Source organism: Notamacropus eugenii, chromosome 1 (assembly GCF_028372415.1).
Source record: "Notamacropus eugenii isolate mMacEug1 chromosome 1, mMacEug1.pri_v2, whole genome shotgun sequence".
Lineage (NCBI taxonomy): Eukaryota > Metazoa > Chordata > Mammalia > Diprotodontia > Macropodidae > Notamacropus > Notamacropus eugenii.
Window position 1 is genome coordinate 461,966,871 of NC_092872.1, and position 19,583 is coordinate 461,986,453.

The following is a 19,583-nucleotide window of genomic DNA, read 5'->3' on the forward strand; positions in this document are numbered from 1 at the left end:
GCATCACAGTAGGTCAATTAAATTGTGTACTACATATAAGGGAAAGTGTTCCAAAATATCACGTCAAATTAAGATCCCAATGCAATAATAGGATATCTACATATATCTTATTATAACTTTTTACTTTGATTATTTTAATTTCATACACAAATACTAATATATTTATATAATACATTTAAATAATAAATACTTCATAAAAACAGAGCCATACAGAGAATACAAAGGGTAAAATGTATGTTTCATTTAATACAGCTCTTTAAAATTCATAACAAATCAGAATTTCAAGAAATATTATAGTTGAAATACAACCTTTCTCAAAAAACAATCTACTCCAAAGAATTTGGTGTTTCGGCTTTGTTCATATCTATGAACTCTAAAACATATTAGCACAGTATGGCCTACTTTAAATGCAGAATATGTATACAATCAAGACCCTGAAGTTGTAGTTTTACAAATTTTAAATACAAAATACCATTTCCAATCAAAAAGCATTCAAAATATTTAATAGACTCACATCTGGTATCTATGACTCATTAAGACAGCACATTGGTATCTTAAGTCTTTGCTAAAACACACAAAAAAGAGACTCTAGGATTAATCATTTTCCTATGGCAACCACTGCATTTCAATCACTATAGCAATGCAGATGGAAGAAACAATCCTAATGAAGAGCTCTTACTTAAAAATGTTGCAAAAAAAAAAAAAAGTACTGGATGCTTAGTGAACAGCTAATCACTTCAGACATCTTATCTAGTAAACTGCTCACTTGGCTATTTCAGCTTTACCTAAAACTTATAATAGCTTAACTTTTTGGGCAAAGGAGAAAGTAGAAAAATCTTGATTGAACACTATAAAAGAGGCATTGAATAACTAGGTTAGATATTTTTTAAATGACTTTATCTTTGACCATACTTGATCCAAAATAGCATAGTAAGAGGCTATTAAGGAATTACGCAAATACTGTTATCTAGATGCTAAACAATAAAAAAAATCCCCACTACCTCACCTTGTTCCTTCACTTAATGAAGACAGAATGAGGAAACAAGGGGAATAAAAAGATTAGGACAAGAGAAGCTCATTTCAGCCAAGTACCTTGGACGGTTCCTACAGCAATCAGGAACAGTATATTCTGGTTGAATGAGAAAATCTGTGTTTCAATGATTGCTGAAAGACGAGACTGTCAGTAGGATTTTCAAATCATTTTTCATATAATATGAGTGATACTATTTTAGGAATTTCAATTTAGAACTATGGTTGAAGGTATTTCAAATTTTCTTTTGAATTTTGGATATAATACCAATAAATAGACATTTTAAAACCAACTAATGTAAAACCACCATATATGTATATACATATACACATATATTTCTATACATACATGTATACATATATAATGCATATATTCTCTGAATTAAGTGAGGGAAATAGATGTGGTCTTTTTGTTGCTAATAGGAAAAGTGGTAGGAATTTTTGCAAGACTACCTATTCAAACATGTAAATGACAAATGCTTTCTTGACTCTTCATCCCATAAGATAACACTTAATTTTTTGCTTATGCATTGTTTATAAAATTTTACTCTAAGAAGAACAAATGAAACAGCAATAAATATTGATTGCTGAGATGCTACTGAACTTAAATCATAGGCCTTTTTCTTTTTATTAACTGGAAATGATCTTGTTAAGTGCCACTGCTCCCAAGGGGTTACACAAACTAGATGATGAAAAAGAAAGAAGTATATTTAAAAGAGAATACTATTATCAGATACCTCAAACTTTTTTTCCCTCTCTTTGTGATGATGGTGGAATAGAGACCACTGTTCTGCTTTAAGTTGATGATTACCATTTTGGTCATAATGATAACAAAGAGACAGTTAAACAAGAGCTAAGGCAATTTTTAACGTGAGAAACAAAACATTTATATTATTAATTTAAATATTAGGGAGCAAATGAAACACTAGTTTACTCAAACAGTAAAAATCAAGCTCAGAAAATATAATACCTAGAGTTCTCTAAACATTTCTTTCGTGTTACAATCATCATTTCTCTTTGAAAAAGTTAGATTTTTAAAAATCTTTTTAAGGAGAAAGCAAACATTCAATTACCAATTAGCATTCATGCTAAATGTAAAACTTAAATTTTCACATGACACATTTGATTTACTTTTATTTCCAAATCAAGTATCAATCAAGAAACAACTCTAATTTGCTAGGTTGTAATTGAGTACAACTAATTGTAAAGTGAAGGAAAGAATAATTAGTATGAATGTTATTTCACACTAAGAAACTAAGTCCTGCCATAGTTAAATTGGAATTACTATCTACATTTTACAAAGCATCATACACAATTTCATCATGTAATCTTTTGCTTTTTTCCCCCTGATTTCTTCTCCTTTTAAATACTCCCTTGCTAATATTTTTAAAACATCAATATTTTTAATGACCTCAATCAGAAACTAATTTATCTGAAGATCATGCCTAATCAAATACTTGATAACCAGACAGTAAGATATAAAAACTAGTGTTTGTGATGACATAATTTCAACAGAAATAATTCTATTCACCACCAACTAAACGTGTAGTTTCCTTCATCTATGATCTTTGCTTACCATAGTCTCCCATTTTGGAATACCTTTCCCCATTCTATCTCAGTCATACTCATCTGTCAATTCACAGTTTAAATATCTTTTTTCTTCCCTGAGCCAGACAATTCTTTCTTACTCTTTCTTCTCAATTTATAGAACTTATTATATGTATATTTTCACACATTTTATAACAAGTGAGGTAATCCTTGTGCTATCTCATGTATTTTGGTATTACTTAACACTAGTATTATTAAGTTTTTTTAATATACTAATCACACCCCCCTCCTCTCCAAACAAATCATAAACTCTTTATGAGAAAGGGTGTTCTAAGTCTTCTCTGATTTATCCTCTCTAGATTTCCTAGCAGAATGATTCAGAGTATCTTGTAATAAAGAAAAATTTTTAGTTTGAAATCAAGGCAAACAAACATTTATTAAGGGCTGACTGTGTCAATTCCTGTGCAAAGTGCTGATTATACAAATAAAGACCAAAGCAGTCGAAGCTTTCTATAAGCTAAAAAAATAAACATGGAGGGGGGATAACATGCAGATAACTATGTATAAACAAAATATATTCTAGGTAAACTAAAGATAATTAACAGAGGAAGCACTAGCCTTGAGGGGGATTGGGAAAGGCTTCTCACAGAAGATGAAATTTTAACTAAGATTTGAAGGGAGTTAGGAAAGCCAATAGGTAGAGATGAGGTAGGAGGGAGTTCAAACCATGGGGATGCAAATAGTCAGGGGATGAAATATTTTGTCTAAAGAACAGCAAGGAAGCCAGTGTCACTGAACCATGGAGTACTTGAGGCAAGAGGAGAGTAATTTGTAAAAGGACTGGAAAGGTAGGAAGGGGTCAGGTTATGAAGGACTTTAAGAGCTAAACAAAAAGGTCTCATTGAAGTTCATTGAAAAGTGGGATGATATATGGTCAGACCTGTGCTTTAGGAAGAATACTTCATAAATAGAAAGTGAACTGAAGTGGGGACACCTGTGGCATGCAGACCAACCAGAATGCTATTACAGTAATTCAAGTATAAGATGACGAGGGCTTGTATCAGAGTGTGACAACGTCAGAAGAGGAAATGTTAATATAGGGAACTTCTGGATAAGGACCTTCCCTCTCCCAGTCTGGTTGTCAACTTCTCTACAACCTAGTCTTAAAGAACTGCTAAAAGCACCAAGAGGACAAGTGGCTTACACAGGCAAGTGACATAGGCAGTATATGTCGGAGGCAGGACTTGAACCCAGGGCTTTGTGGTTCTGAAACCAACTCTGTATCCAAGTCATTATATGCCCTTTCAGGCAAATCCTATCAAGATAAAAAAAAACAAAAAACTGCTTATCAGGTAATTTGAAGAGGGATTGATGACTGATTGGGAGAAGTAGAAGGAGGAAGATTAGGGAAAGCTCAGTACAGGAATGTACACCTGCACTGTGGGGCCTTAAGGAAGCTAAGGATTTTATGACGGAGATCAGAAGGGACTGTATTACAGAAATAGGAGACCATTTGGGCAAAGACATTGATGTAATGAAAGGAATATGAGGTATAGGGAACACTTGGAGGGTGACCAGACTTGAAACTGTAAAAGTAGGTGGAAGCCTGATTTTGAAGAATCATAAATGCCAAAAGAATCTTTATTTTATCGTAGAGGCAATAGAAAGCTACTGAACATTTTTTAGTAGAGATGTGTGCATCCTGGATGGTATTTTTATTAGCCAGTGCCTTACTTAGCTGATGTAACCCACTTAATGGCTAAAGGTGCTCCTGGATTCCTTCAAGACTCAGTTGTAATCCTACCTTCTTAGGGGCCCTTCCCAATTCCTGCCAAGGCTTTCCCCCTAAGGTTACCCTTCCATTTACATTGTATGTATCTTGCATGTACATAGGTATTTGCATACTATCTCTTTCATTAGAATGTAAGTTCCTTGAGGGCTGGGACAATGTTTTTACCTTTCTTTGTATTCTCAGGGATTAGCAGGTGCCTCTCACATAATAAGTACTTAGTAAATATCTGATGAATAAAAGACTGATGTATGAATTTCTACATATATAGAAGTGAGTCTAAGTGATGGACCAAGAGCCTGGACTAGTTCTATGTATCATTTACTATATTTCCTAAGACATATGGTAGGAAGAAAGAATGGTCTGGTCATTATGACAGGAGATGACAGATGTATAGACAGAATGCTCCATTAGTTTGGCCTGCCACTTTGGGAGAAATCAGGGAAGGCCGCCAGCATGTTGGTTAGGGCCTTGTAACAAATTGTTGGGATTACATGGATCAGAGCTGTATAAAATGCACAATCACTGATGGATTATAGTCTATATCATGGAAGGGAACTTCCAAATTGATAAGCTTACAGATCCATTTGAGTATCTCATATCTTTAAATTTCAAGTACAACTTCCATTCTGGGAGATTCCATTCCTAAATAGAGGGAAACAATCAAGATACCTAATGTCTAAAAATATACTCATGTGAAAATAAGTAAGAATTCATAATTACAGGTACTCGCCAACAACTATAATGAATTATAAAATCATATCCTAGCTATTTTTAAAGTCACTTTAATAATGTAATTTACATACCTATCAATAGTAAACTTTTGAAACCATGCTAAATCCTCTCACTATTGGTCACTTGCCTTTACTAGTCTCATTAGGAGAAAAAAAATGCAATTTTAGACAACTCTTCAAATGTATCTTTTTATATAGAAGGGCATATATGCAGGCATCATGGATTTTGGATGTATTAATATTCATGACATTATTCAATGCCATCTGCCTTGTAGACTCAGTAGCAGAATTGTTTTCAACAACTTGTTATTCACCATCAGAACAATACTAACATAAAAACGCATGAATAGGGAAAAGTATTGCACAGTATATTTAGTTTACATATTTACTAGGTATTGCTTTTTGACCACTGCCTGATGAACTAACAAATGATGGTAAAGCAAGGGGAGAAATATATTGACACACATTTTATAACACAAGAGGCATTATTCTTTTCTAAAACCTTGTATAATATCCCTGCTTAAGATTGGCTTTTTTTTTTTAAATCTGAGTCTTTAATTCTTATTAAATGATTTTAAAGGTCACATTAAGGAGAGTTTTTTTTTTAACACAACCAAAAATGTCACTGAATGCTTCCAACTATTGTCTTATTCATTCAATCTGACTGATGTCCACAAAACATATAAAGGCAATATATACAAGGTGATAATACTGATCCTGAGGCTTTTTAATTAAAATGAAAAAAACTTACTAATCTTGTAACCAAAGAACTTCAGTGAAAAGTAATTCTATTTGCTGATTAATTTAGCCAAGCAGGTTTCAATGCAAAATAGTATAATTCAAAGAAGCCTATGCAAGGGATATATTCTGCGGGTACAAAGACAGAAATATTAAACAGTATCTGCCCTCAAAGAGCTTACATTCAACCGAAGGAGCACACATTTATAAAGATAAATATAATAAAATCTAGGGGGGAATCAGAAAAGGCTTTCCTTAGAATAAGCATTTTTGCTAAGGCTTCTAAAAAGCTAGGTGAGGTTATATAGTGTATTAGAGGCATACTGGGGTGAAGAGGGAGCCAGACAGCCTGTGCAAAGACATAGAGGACAGATAGAATACTGAGATCTATGGACAGCAAATAGGCCATTATAATGGCAATGCAGTGATGGGAAGAAAGGTGGATGAAGTCTGGAAAAATCGGCTGAATTATGAAGGGCTTTACATGCCAAGATGAAGAACTTGTATTTTATCCTAGCCTAGAGGCAATCCAGGGAGCCAGTGAAAACTCTAGGTTAGGGCAATGATATGATCAGAACTGTTTTTTAAGATTATTTTAGGAGGTATGTGGAAGATGGATTTGAGAGGAGAATGGAACAAATGGAAGTAGGGAGACCACTACTGCAAGTGAGGGGAAGGTGTGACAGTCTAGGTGTGAGGTATGTCATGAAAGCAGAACTAACAAAGAGTATGAAACTGAATAGACAGTCCTTCCAACAGGACCTGGCACCTAGGAGGTACTTAAAAAATGCTAGTTGACTGAGGGAAGAAGGAAGAATTGAGGAAGATTCAAAGACTGCAAGTTTCTCTGATAAAAGCTTCATTTCTCAAATATGTAGTCAAATTTATAAAAATAACATCCATTTCCCAAATGCTAAGTGATCAAGGGATATAAAAAGGCAGTTGCTAGAAGATATCAAAGTCATCTACAATCATATGAAAAAATGTTCTAAATCACTATTGATTAGGTAAATGCAAATTAAAACTATTCTGAGGTACTACCTCACACCTATTAGAAATGACAAATACTGGAGGGGATATGGGAATGTAAGTACACAAAAGAACTGTTGGTGGAGTTGTGAGCTGATCCAACAATTCTGGACAGCAATTTAGAACCAGGCCCAAAGGGCAATAAAACAGTGTATACGCTTTGACCTAGAAATACTACTACAAGGCCTGTATCCCAAAGAGAGCAAAGAAAAAGAAAAAGGACTTACATGTACAAAAAAAATTTATAGCAACTCTTTTTGTGGTAGCAAAGAACTGGAAATTGAGGAGATGCCCATCAATTGGTGAATGGCTGAATAAGTTGTAGCTTGTGCTATAAGAAATGACAAGCAGGATGCTTTCAGAAAAACCTGGGAAGACTTACGTGAATTGATGCAAAGTAAAGTGAGCTGAACATGGTAATAATAATAGTACACTGTAATAGTAATTGTACATAGTAATAGTAATATTGTACCATAATCAACTGTGAATAACTTAACTATTCACAGCAATACAATGATCCAAGACAATTCCAAAGGACTTATGAAGGAAGATGCTATTCAACTCCAGAGCAAGAATCAATGGAGTCTGAATGAAGATCAAAGCATACCTATTGAAATTTTCTGCACATGTATAATTTATATCAAATTGCTGGTTTTCTTAAGGATAGGGAAGAGGATGAGAGAAGGAAAGAATCTGGAACTCAAAATTTAAAAAAAAACCCAATGTTAAAAATCATTTTTACATGTAATTGAAAAAATAAAATATGAAATTAAAAAAGTTCTCTGAATTGCACTGGAATAACCTCTCAGTTCCTCAACCAACTCACTTACCATGTCCTACTCACCCACCTCACCTCAGCTACACACAAATATGATCATATCTTTGATCTTGTCATAACAAAAGTATTCAAAAATCTCCTTAACAATGCGCTTTTCACCTCTCCCTCTGCTTTCCCTGACTAAATCCTATTCTTCACCCACACCATAACCTCCAATTCCTTGTCTTCTCTATTCACACTCAGGCTATCACCTCCTCAGTAGCCACTCTCTCCTCCCTTCCCCATTCTGACCCCCTAATAAACCAATTCAACTTGCATTGTCCCCTTCTTGTGAGTCTCTAACTCCCTTATTATTTTACCACTTGTCCCCTGCTAAGCCTCAGCCTTGGATCAATCCCACCATCCGTTGTCTTTGATGCTACCCATGTGCTGTTGAAAGAAAGTAGAGAAAATCACACAGCTGTTCTTATTGGTCCATTATAAATTACACAAATTTATACAATCATAACTAGGCCCTCACTGCTGGCCAGGCAGTTCTACTATTCCTCATCAATTCATTATTCTACTTTCTACAGGAGATCTTCAAAACCTTTTCACTCCTACTCAAACCTCCCAAGGTTCCCCTTCCCCCCACCCTCTCAGCTGAGAATTTTGCTTCATATATTACAGAGAAAAGTGAGGCCATTTGCCATGAGCTCCCTCTTCCCCTTTCTTACTCATCTCACATGCTTTCTTACACTATCTCCTTTACTTCTGTTTCACATGATGCAATGATGTTACTTCTAAACATGGCCAACTTCTCCACTTGCTCAAGTGATCCCATCCCATATCTTCAGACTCCACCTTTGTCATTCTCACTCTATCATTTGTTTTCAATTTCTTTACTATTTTTTTTCCCTACTGGCTACAAATAAGACCATGTTTCCTTCATCTTGAAAAAGACCCTTACTTCATCAATCCATCCCTACTATCATAATATATCTCTTTGATCCTTTGTGGCTAAATTCTTTGAAAAGGCCATCTACAACAAATGTCTCCACTGTCTCTCATTCTCCAGCTTTCAACCTCATTGAAACCACTATCTCCAAAGTTACCAGTGATCTCTTAATTGCCAAATTCAATGGCCTGTCTCAATCCTCATTCTTCTTGACCTATATGAATCCACTGACACTGTTGATCACTGACACTGTCTTCTCTCTTGGTTTTCGGGACACTGTACTCTTCCGGTTCACCTACCTATCTGACTGCTCCTTGTCAGTATCTTTTGCTGAATTTTTATCCAGATCACATTCTACATGGCTACTTAGTACTTAGGTGATGATGAAAAGATGTCAAGATGTCAAGAGTCTGAGCCAATCAAATCTCAAGGAATGTCTCCATACCTTTTAAGGAAAAATTATTCTAACTTGCAAGGAAGGTGGGTTTAGAACATTGCTCCTGCCACAGATGGTATCAGTATGTTATCAGATAACTATTCATCAGCTGAGTTTAAACACAAACACAAAAGATAATTAGTGAAAAGAATCAGTCAAAATGATTAATTGGCTTTGCATAGATGAAATAAACAGTTGTTCCACATGATTGTTTTCCTCTTTTAAAATATTCTATTGATACACTGTTTAGAGTAAGGGTTGTTCTTAACCTTTTTTTGTGCCACAGACTCCTTTGGCAGTTTGATAAAGCTTACAGATCTCTTCTGAGAATGTCTTTTAAATGCAAAAAATGTAATACTGAAGGTTACAAAAGAAACCAATTACACTAAATTTTTTAATAAAATTGAAAACAATGTTCACTGACCTCAGGTTAAGAACTTTTGTTCTAGACAAATACTCACGATTCCCTACCACAGCAGAGCACTGGTATTATGAATGTGGTTATTCCTGAAATAGGTACAGCTCACACCTTCTCAACTTGCATGATTGTTGTCTAGATTCTCCTGTAAATCTTCCAGAGGCTCTCCCCAAGATCCCATAGTCCTTCTTTTACTCTTTTTGCATTTTGTGGGTACTAATTAAACACTTTGGCTATCTACTGTTTATCTTTTGCTCTAAATACATGACTAGATCATAACTGGAGCACTTTCTGGACTCTGCATGAAGAGAGTCCTGGCCCGGAGAATGGACAGATTTAGTGTCAGGTGATAAGAGATACAAAAGACTAACAGATTTCATGGACAAGTATTTGTTCAGTATGAGAAATGCACCAAGATTCTTATAAACATGATTAGAAAATGAGCATGCTTGTATAAAGAAAACAAATAGTGATTTTTCTTTTTTACCATTTGCTTTTACTCATACAGCACATGGAAAAGTACTAATATGCTAGTTGAAATTTGTTAAAATGTTACTACCCACATAAGTTAAGTCTTTACCATGCTCTGAGGCAAAAAACAACTAAATACAGGTTAAACTACTGACAAATTCTTAAATGGCAAAGTGATTTAGTTTAAACATTGCTTATAATTTTTTTAGTATCCTTCAGAACTTTCCCAGGTGATCACAAATGAACTCCAAAGTAATTCCTTCTCATATACAGTGAGATGTGTGTATCAGTAACTGTGCAAGATAGGAAAAGTAAGGATCTCTTTAAGAGGTTTTGAGTTTTGGGTAATGGGTCCTTAATGGTAAACTGGTAAGTATGGTACTCCAAAGTGAGTAAAGATGTATGGGTTGAACTAGATGGAAGCTACGGTATCTTTCAACTTTAAAATTTATGATTTTTCAAACTATAGTCAGTGAACTTGGATATTCCAGGCAAAATTCTAGTATACATTATTAAAGGAATGCTTTCTGAGTACTTATAAAGGAAAATAATGATCAGTAAATGCCAGAATTAACCAAGAAATCAAGTCATAATAACTTCATTTTCTTCTTTGATCAAGGAATGACCTTGGGACTCCAGAGGAATCTTGCATTTTTCATATGCTAAATTTTGCCAGTTATTTTCAGTTCCAGACATTATCCTTGTGGACAAGATGGAGATATGTGGATTGCATGATGAGATAGCGAGGTATATTCAGAAATGGATGAATGAAGAAGTGATTAATGATTAATAGACCAATATCAAGCTCAAAGAAAATCTATAGTGGAGACACAGGGCTTTCCTTGGCCTTGTACTTTTCAACATTTTTATTAATGACTTGGCTGAGGGTTTAAATGGCATGATAATCAAGTCTGTGGATGTGTGCAAAAAACAGCTAATACCTTGGATCACACAACTAAGATTAAAAAAAAAAACCCTCAATAGGCTAGTACGAAGGATTGGAACGAATAAAATGAAATGTAATAGTGACAAATGCAAAGTCTAAAACTAGGGTTAAAAAAATTAACAACGTAAGCACAGGATGGGAAAGACATTGTTAAATCTGTATGGCGTAAAAAAGGACTGGGAGTTTTAGTGGACTGCAAATGAGCCAACTAGATGCCATGGTTTTAGGATAAACTGAGCGCTGCAGTTTCATTGACCCTTGCTTTGGTTGAACTACGTTAAGGAGTGATGTGTTCAATTCTAGACACTGCATTTTAATAAGTATAATGACAAGCTAGAATTTGTCTAAAAGAAGGTAACCAGGATTAATTACTGAGAGAATTCAAAACTATGCTATACAAGAATAATACTGGGATATTAAGAAAACCTCCCTATATTAGATCTGTCCAGAAGATGAATGCAGTATCTCAAAGAGAAGCAAGTTTCCTGTTATTAAAAGTCTTAAAGTAACCTTAGAGATAACTTGGTGGTGAAGTCAATAGAGTGCTAGAGTCAGGAAGGCTTGAATTCAAATTTCACCCTACATACTTACTAGCAGGGCGACCCTGGGCAAGTCATTTAACCTTGGTTTGTCTCAGTTTCTTTTTTTTCTGTGAAGAAGGGATAAGAACAGTACCCAGCTCATAGGGTTGTTGTGAGGACCAAATGTGAGGAAATGTATGCAAAGCTTTTTGCAAACCTTAAAGTCTTATATAAATGCTGGCTAATAAAGCAGATGCTAAATGATCACTTGGAAGGGATACTATATAGGGTAATTCCTTCTCACATATAGGGTTGGACTAGATGATTTCTGAGATCCATTCCAATTCTGAAATGCTATGATCATATATGTCAAAATCCCTGTCTCTAATTCCCACTCAAATCCATCCTGCACATAGCTGCCAAAGTGATAACACTAATGCACAGGACTGACCAAGTCACTATTTTGCTCAAGAAGACTCTAGTGGCTCCCTACTAATTCTAACATCAAAAGAATCTTCGCTGTGTGGTATTCAAAGCCCTTCACAATCAGGTTCCTGGTTACTTTTCTAGGTTTATTACCCATTTTCTCCATATATTCTATGATCCAGCCAAAATGACTTCTTGGCTATTCCCTGTATGTAATATGCAGACCATTCTTATCTCTAAACATTTACATTTCTTTAGTTCACCACAAAGCTCAGCTTAAATGCTCCCCTTAACATAGGACCTTTCCTGACTGCCCACTTACTCCTTCCCTGTTGATAGTTTCACATACCCTCATCCCCTAGATTATTATGTATATATTTTAATTATATATTATAATATATGTGGGTATATATATGTACATTTTGGTCCCCACAAAAGAAGGTAAGCTCCATGTGTACAGGGTCTACCTCTGCTGTATTTTTCTCCCCAGCTCTAAGCATGGTGCCCTTAATAAGCAGTGAATAAATGTTGATTTATTGAGTGTGATGGGTAGATAAAAATAGAGCTGGTCTGGTCTTCTGATTCTTTATCAAATGTAGGTTAATGAGTCAGGAGACCTTATTCTGCCAAGGACACTTTGTGCCATCTATCTTTCTATCTATCTATCCATCCATCTGTCTACACACACACACACACACACACACACACACACACACACACACATACAAGGTATTTTGAGGGAGAAGGTGTTAGTAGATGGGAATATCAGGATAGACTTCATAAAGATATTGGAACTGGAGCAAAACCTTGAAGGAAACTAGGTATTCTAAGAAGTAACTGGGAGGAAGGGGTGAATTCCAGGAATGGAGAAAGATCAATGCAAAGGCATAGACATAAGAGATGTAGCATCATGTATGAGGAAGCATATGAAGGTCAGTTTGGCTGGAATGAAGTATATATGAAACTTTTGGTTATTGATTTCTATTATAAAAAGAAATTAAATAAATGTGTGGCCAGACACAAACAAGGTCATAGGGAAAATGAACTCTTCGGTCACAGTTCAGAGTGGGTAAGGCTAAGATGATGAAGGAAAAGAGGCAGAATAGGTGGGATAGTCAACATACACAGTATCGTTCTCTTTGTATCTGGGAGGTGATTCAGATGAAATATGTGAGGCAGGTGAATAAGTTCCAGAAAAAGCATAAATAGATTCAAGATCTCTGTAAGAGACTACTCCTTGAACCTCAGAAATTTGAGTCCCTTTATTAAAAATAACCATAATGACAGTGGGTTCTCACTCAGAGGCAAACTATTAGATGCAGAGCTATATGCTGTCACTGTAGAGGTTAAAGCATCAGGAAAATAAAACGGCGATACTTGAGGGTGGAAAAATATATGTATATAAAATCATAGAAAAGGCAAAGATTTTTGGTTTCTAGTAGGAAATCCATAATTGGGAGTTCAAGGAACAATACTATAGTCATGAGTTTGAATTTCCTTTGATTTCTGGAATGCTTAAAAATAGGGATGCAGCATGCTGCACAAGGGAAAGAATGCTGAATCTGGAACCAGAGTACATAGGCTTAAATCTCAGCTCTATCAATGACTTGTGTGAGTCTGTGCAAGTTATATGACACTTCTAAACCTGTTTCCTAATCAATAAAATGTGGGGAATGAGCCAAATGATTTCTGAGGTCCCTTTTAGCTACCCCCATGTTTGTGTCTATATCTATAATCCTGTAGATAAAAAATTTATACACGTATATATATATATACATATATACACATATTTATGTATAATAATGTGAATAATAATGGAGTAAACGTAAGTTGGGGTCACTGGTGAAGGGCTTTAAATAGTAAAACAGAGGAGTTTTTACTTTTGATTCATAAAGTGATAGGGAACAGAAAAGGATTTTAACCGGACCTTTTATCCAAAATTATTTTGGTTTCTGAAGATGTTCAACTTTAGAATTATGGGACTGACAGAATTAAAAAAAAACCTCTTGGGGGAGAGAACAACAAAATACTTAAGGATTATATTTGTGTAGATATAATACTTGGACTATAAAACAAAAGAATGAATAAATACAGAGATGTTTGGATGTGCTACAGAAAATAAATGTGATATTGATATAAACAGTTTACAAACAATTAGAGGCTTCAGTGAAATCAATAAACATTCTTTAATATTTAAACTATTACCCTTAGGCTACTTCATGAAGAATGCAGTACTATTAAATGATAATGAAACTTTCAATTTATCCATGATTATAATAGTAAGTGGTCTGGAAAAGGAGAGTTGAAGAAATGCAGGATTGGTAGGGACTTCAGATGTTCATTATTTACTTGTAGTACCCAATTTGGAAATTCTTTCTATGTTACCCACAACAGATTGCCAAATGGTTATAAGAATTTTTGAATGTTCCTAACCAAACTGGGACCTTGTAAATAAAACTGAACCTAAAGCTCACACAAGAGGGAACATTATTTGAGGTTATATTTCCTTTAATTTTTGGAACAGTTTAAAAACAGGGATGCAATATGCTGCACAAGGGAAAGCAAGCTGGATATGGAGCCAGAGAACTGGGGTTTAAAACTCAGTTCTATCATTTGCTAACTGTGTGACTCTGGGCAAGTAATATTACACCTCTATACCTATTTCCTAATAGATGAAATACGGGATAAATGATTTCTGAGATCTAAATTTCTAGATTTAGATGTATGATTTATTACCTTCATGAACTGTTCAATTGGAATTGTGTCTATCTAGTTTGTATTTAACATGGTCTTATGCAAATGAAAACACACAAATATTACTGCTCTAATCAGCATTTCTTTGGGGAAGAAGTTTGGCCAATCTTCAATATTTTGAACCCTTAAACATTATGAAATGCCCTTTTAATAAATCAACGTTTGGAAACACAAATATTTTTCATCAGACTATAAAATTATTATACACTGGAAAAAAAACCTAAAAATAAGAGAAACCCATGATATACACCTAAAAATAAGGGAAACTCATGATATACTTCAAATTTACTTTTTTATATCCATTTTAATAGACATTTTTGTATGTATATATAAACATTTGTATACACACCCATACATACATACATCCTGGTTAAGAATCTCTTTTAAATATATAGTAAATATGCCTAGTTCATAGGGTTATAAATTTATAATTTAAAGGAATTTTAGAGGATATCAAGTCCAATTGCCTAATTTGTGGCAAATGAAGATACTGAGAAAGATTAAATGACTTTGCCCAGAGTCCTCAAACTAGTAAATATCTAAGGTAGGATTTAAACACATGATGACTCCAGTGCCCTATTACAGCATACTGTCGGTCTATTTCATGGATTTATAAGAAAAATAATCCCCATTGTTATTTTTTATTAAAAAGTAGTTGTATAACAGAAACATACATCATGTAGGAACAATCTATGTGAAGCTTCATGTGAATAGAATATAAAACTGTTGAAACTCAGGCCATAGTCTAAACTTGAGGGCCTAGAGACATTGTTGACATTTTCCAATACCCAGGAAAAGTAACCAGATTTTACTAAACGGAATTGGAAAAGATCTTATACTTCCTAAAGGTGGGGAAGGGAGAGGGATTCAAGCAAATAATCATCCTTACCGAAGTCTGCAAATGCTGATTGACCAACCAGCTTCATGTTTTGGGGTTTCTGAATTATGTAACTGGCAGAAGAAAAATTTCCATCCTGTTAAACACAGATATAGCTATGTTAGAAATGCTATGAGTCATTCCTGAAAATAGAAATAAAAATGCTACTCTGAAGTCTCATGAAAGTGATCCTGGGTCCTACAAGTCCATCTCAGAAGAGGACAAAGCTTGGAAGGTTGTATCATGTTGGAAAAGTTTCAAGTATCATCTCAGTAACAGATTAAAATATTTTTTTGAGGCTCAGTCTAGCAAGTATGGGGAAGTTCATTACTAGCAGAATGCTACTTGGTGATGAATTCTCTACTCATGATAATCTATCATCCTTAGTGTGGGGTGGCCCTTCATCTTCTACAGGGATGTTGGCAGAATGGCAGGAGAGTGGTGGATGGTGTCAAGAGTCATACAGTTTTAGAACTGTTTACACTCATTAAGTCAGCTTTGAGTACTTAAAATGTAAGATCCTTGTCTAAGGACCAACAAGTGGACATATTATTGTAAGAAGAGAACTGCATTAGTCTAGATATTCTAGCTATAAATGAAGACAGATAGCTTGTGGGTTCTCCTTGTAGGGGTAAATAAAGTAATTGGCTAAGTATAACCAAAAGTCACAAGAAACATCATTTCATGGGGCATTTAGTCATCTTGTAATTGCAGTGCCAGGCATAAGCATTTTCCAAAGAATCATCATGAATATTATCAGTATGTGAGCCTTTTACTTCTTATATAGTATGAAGAGACTGACACATTTTAAGAAAAATCTGAAAAGACCTTCCAATGAAAACAGCATATACTTCAATAACTCAACTACATCAATATAAAGGTAGGCAAGGCAAAGGAAAGTGAAAAATATTTAGGAATATAGTTCAGGAATAAGAAAAGAGAAAAGGAAAAGACTCACAGACTCTACGGTAGCCTCATATTCATATAGAATGAGCACTTGCTTTGATAAAAGTTAAGTGGTGGTAGATACAACGAACACTTAAGAATATTACAATAAATGACTATATTTTAACAAACAAGAAACAACTAATTACTGATGGAGTAATTTTCCATTGGCTTGACAAAAAAAAAAGATTAAAAACAGGAGCAAATTAGAAAAAAATTAATGATGAGAAGATATAGTATGCAATTAAGGCAACTCTAAACTGATATATTTAAACGAGTAAATGATTCTCCTTAAAGGGGGAAAATTAATAAAAGAACAAATATGCACCCATATACCTGTTAATATGTATCAGTATCTGTTAATAGGTTTAATGTATAAAAATCAGTTGCAAGCAAGAGAAATTATCAAAAGTCCTAGAAACCTCAGTCACTAAACACCAAGTCTTCTAGCCAGTGGACAAATATGGAAGCTAAAGGCAAAATCATCTTAGACTATAAATGAGTCTGTAAAATATTATGGAGAAAAATGGTAAAATGTTATGAGCAGTAATGACTCATAATACAACAAGAAAGAGGGAAAAAACAAGTTTAAAAAAAGCTTGGCATATGAATCAAGTAAGCTATAACATCAAGAGAACATATGTGAATAGTTGTCAGATATTGCATCTGACCCCTCCTCTTCATTCACAGAGCCAGTATCCCAGTTCAGTTCTTAATTACCTTTTCCCACAACTATTAACAAGAACTTCATAACTTCCTAATGGCTTTCCCTGTTTTAAATCTCTCCGTACTCTAATCCATCCTTCACAAAGCCACCAAAGGGATTTATATAGAGTGCATGTCTGATAATATCATAGAATAAAATTCAGTGGTTTCTAACTCTTTACAGAATCAAATATAAATGCCTCTGTTTGGCATCTAAGCTATTCATAGCCGGAACCAATCCTACCTTTATGGCTTTATTACACAAATTGGCCTCCTTGCTAATGACATTCCATCTCCCATCTCCATGCCTTTGTTCTCTATGTTAGAAATGTACTCCTTCATCTTTCTATGTTTCTTAGAATCCTTGGTTCTCTTCAAGAATCAGTTCAACTACTATTTTCCAAAACTTATAGAAAAAGGTCGAAAAAACTGTAGAAGCCATTTTTGAATCATCATTTATTAAGCACTGATTGTGCTAGGCTTTGATTTCTAATTAATCTCAATTCAGGGGCAAATAGTTAAGTGTCTTCTGCATGTAATTTCTGTGACAAGTAAAGGTATGGGAATGTGTGTGTGTATACACGCATGTGTGTGTATTTATGCAACAAATACTCTCAAGGAGTTTAGTTTGAATAGAAGAGATAAAAAGAACATACATCTATACAGAAGAAATACCAATAAATACAAAGTATTGTAGTTAAATATAAAGTAATTGAGGAGGAGGAGGGAATGCGCACTATCAGAAAAGGTTTGATATAGAAGCTAGTGCCTGAGCTGCATCTTAAAGGAAGAGAAATGGTCTATATGACAGGTGAGGAAGGAGTGCATTTAAGACACAACCAGCATTAAGACACAGAGAAAGGAGATGGAATGCCATGGGTGAAAAAGAGAGAGATCAGTTTGTATTGCTAAGTGCGTGAGGAAGAGCAAGGTACAAGGAGGGTAGAAAAATAACTTTGGGCAATGTTCTAAAGGGCTTTATAAGCTAAACGCAGGAGTTAATATTTTATTCCAGGGGAAAACAGGAAACCATTAGACTTTAATGAATAAGGGAGTGAAATCATAAGATTTGTGCTTAATGTAGTAGTTATATTGGTGGAGAGAAAGGATTGATGACAGAAATATTATGGAGGACACAGGCAAGATCTGGCAACTGCTTTCTTAACCAAGGTGGCACTTAGGTGGCTAGAAAGCCTTCAGGTGTGAGGAAGGTTATGAAGGTAGAAATGGCAAGATTTGGCAACTGACTGGATGTGAGGAGTGAGGGAGGATAAGGAGGTGAGGATAGTCATAAGTTTACAAACCTGGGAGACCAAACAAATGGTGATGCCTTGAAGAGAAATGTAGAAGTTTGGAAGGTGGGTGGTGGGTTTGAAGAGAAAGGTATTGAGTTTAATTTTGGATCTGTTGAGCCTGGAATGTTTCTAAGGCAGTGAATATGAAATGTAATATAAAACTGGCAGTGGAGGAATTAAGCTGAGAGGAAAGACTGGGATCTGATAGAGAACCACAAACTGATGAGGAGAGAGAAAGGAGAGAGAGAGAGAGAGAGAGAGAGAGAGAGAGAGAGAGAGAGAGAGAGAGAGAGGGAGAGAGAGAGAAAGAGAGAGAGAGAGAGAGAGAGAGAGAGAGAGAGAGAGAGAGAGAGAGAGAGAGAGAGAGAGAGAGAGAGAGAGAGAGAGAGAGAGAGAAAGAAAAGCTGGATACCTAGCACAGAGCCTGGTAACAGTCACAGAAAGGGAGCATGATTTGGATGATGAACCAGCAAAAGGGACTGAAAAGGAGTGAGTAAAATGGTAGGAGGAAAAATAGGAGAGTTATGAAAACCAGGAAATATTCAGGAGGTGAGGGTGGTCAACAGTGACATATCTAGAATGTAGCACATAGGTAGAGAAAGAAGATGACTGAACAAAGTCCATCAGATTTGCCAATTAAAAAATTACTGGGGGAAGGAGCCAAGATGGTAGAGTAAAAACTCTCCCCCAAACCCTTCCAAAACCTGTAAAAAATGACTCTAAACAAACTTTAGAGCAGCAGAACCTACAAAATGACAGAATGAAACAAATTTCTAGCCCAAGACAATCTGAAAAGTCTACAGGAAAGGTCTATTGCACTAGTCTGAGAGAGGAGCAAAGTCAAGTGCAAAACATGCCAGCACAGACTGGGCTCAAGCAAACCTGGAGCAGGCCTCAGAGGACTGAATCACTGGTAGCTGTGGCAGTTTCCAGACTTCTCAATCCACAAATGTCAAAGTCAGTTGGAAAGGTCCGTCAGACCTGAGTGAGAGAGAACCCCAGCCCCGGGGCAGCAGCGCTGACAGTGGATGCTTCCAGAGCTCTCAGCCCACAGAGGGTCGGGGGATTGATCTACTGATTAGAGGGGGATGATAGGGATCTCTTTTATGGCTTTGAGGCAGTATTCTTTTACTTTGCCTGTGCTTCGATCTGGGTCACAGTCCTGGGAGACGAGGGGGAGGGCTAGTGTGGCGGAGTTTGTTGTGGT

At 35.4% G+C, this 19,583-nt stretch overlaps 1 protein-coding gene across 1 annotated transcript in view; it reads right to left on the reverse strand.

Moving 5' to 3' along the window:
* Positions 1-19,583, reverse strand: part of ITFG1 (integrin alpha FG-GAP repeat containing 1) — a 281,571-nt gene that overhangs the window by 147,940 nt on the left and 114,048 nt on the right. Inside the window, exon 8 of the mRNA XM_072632138.1 lies at positions 15,444-15,528. Within this exon, the coding sequence (XP_072488239.1) occupies positions 15,444-15,528 (85 nt within the window). The remainder of the gene's footprint in view (positions 1-15,443; positions 15,529-19,583) is intronic.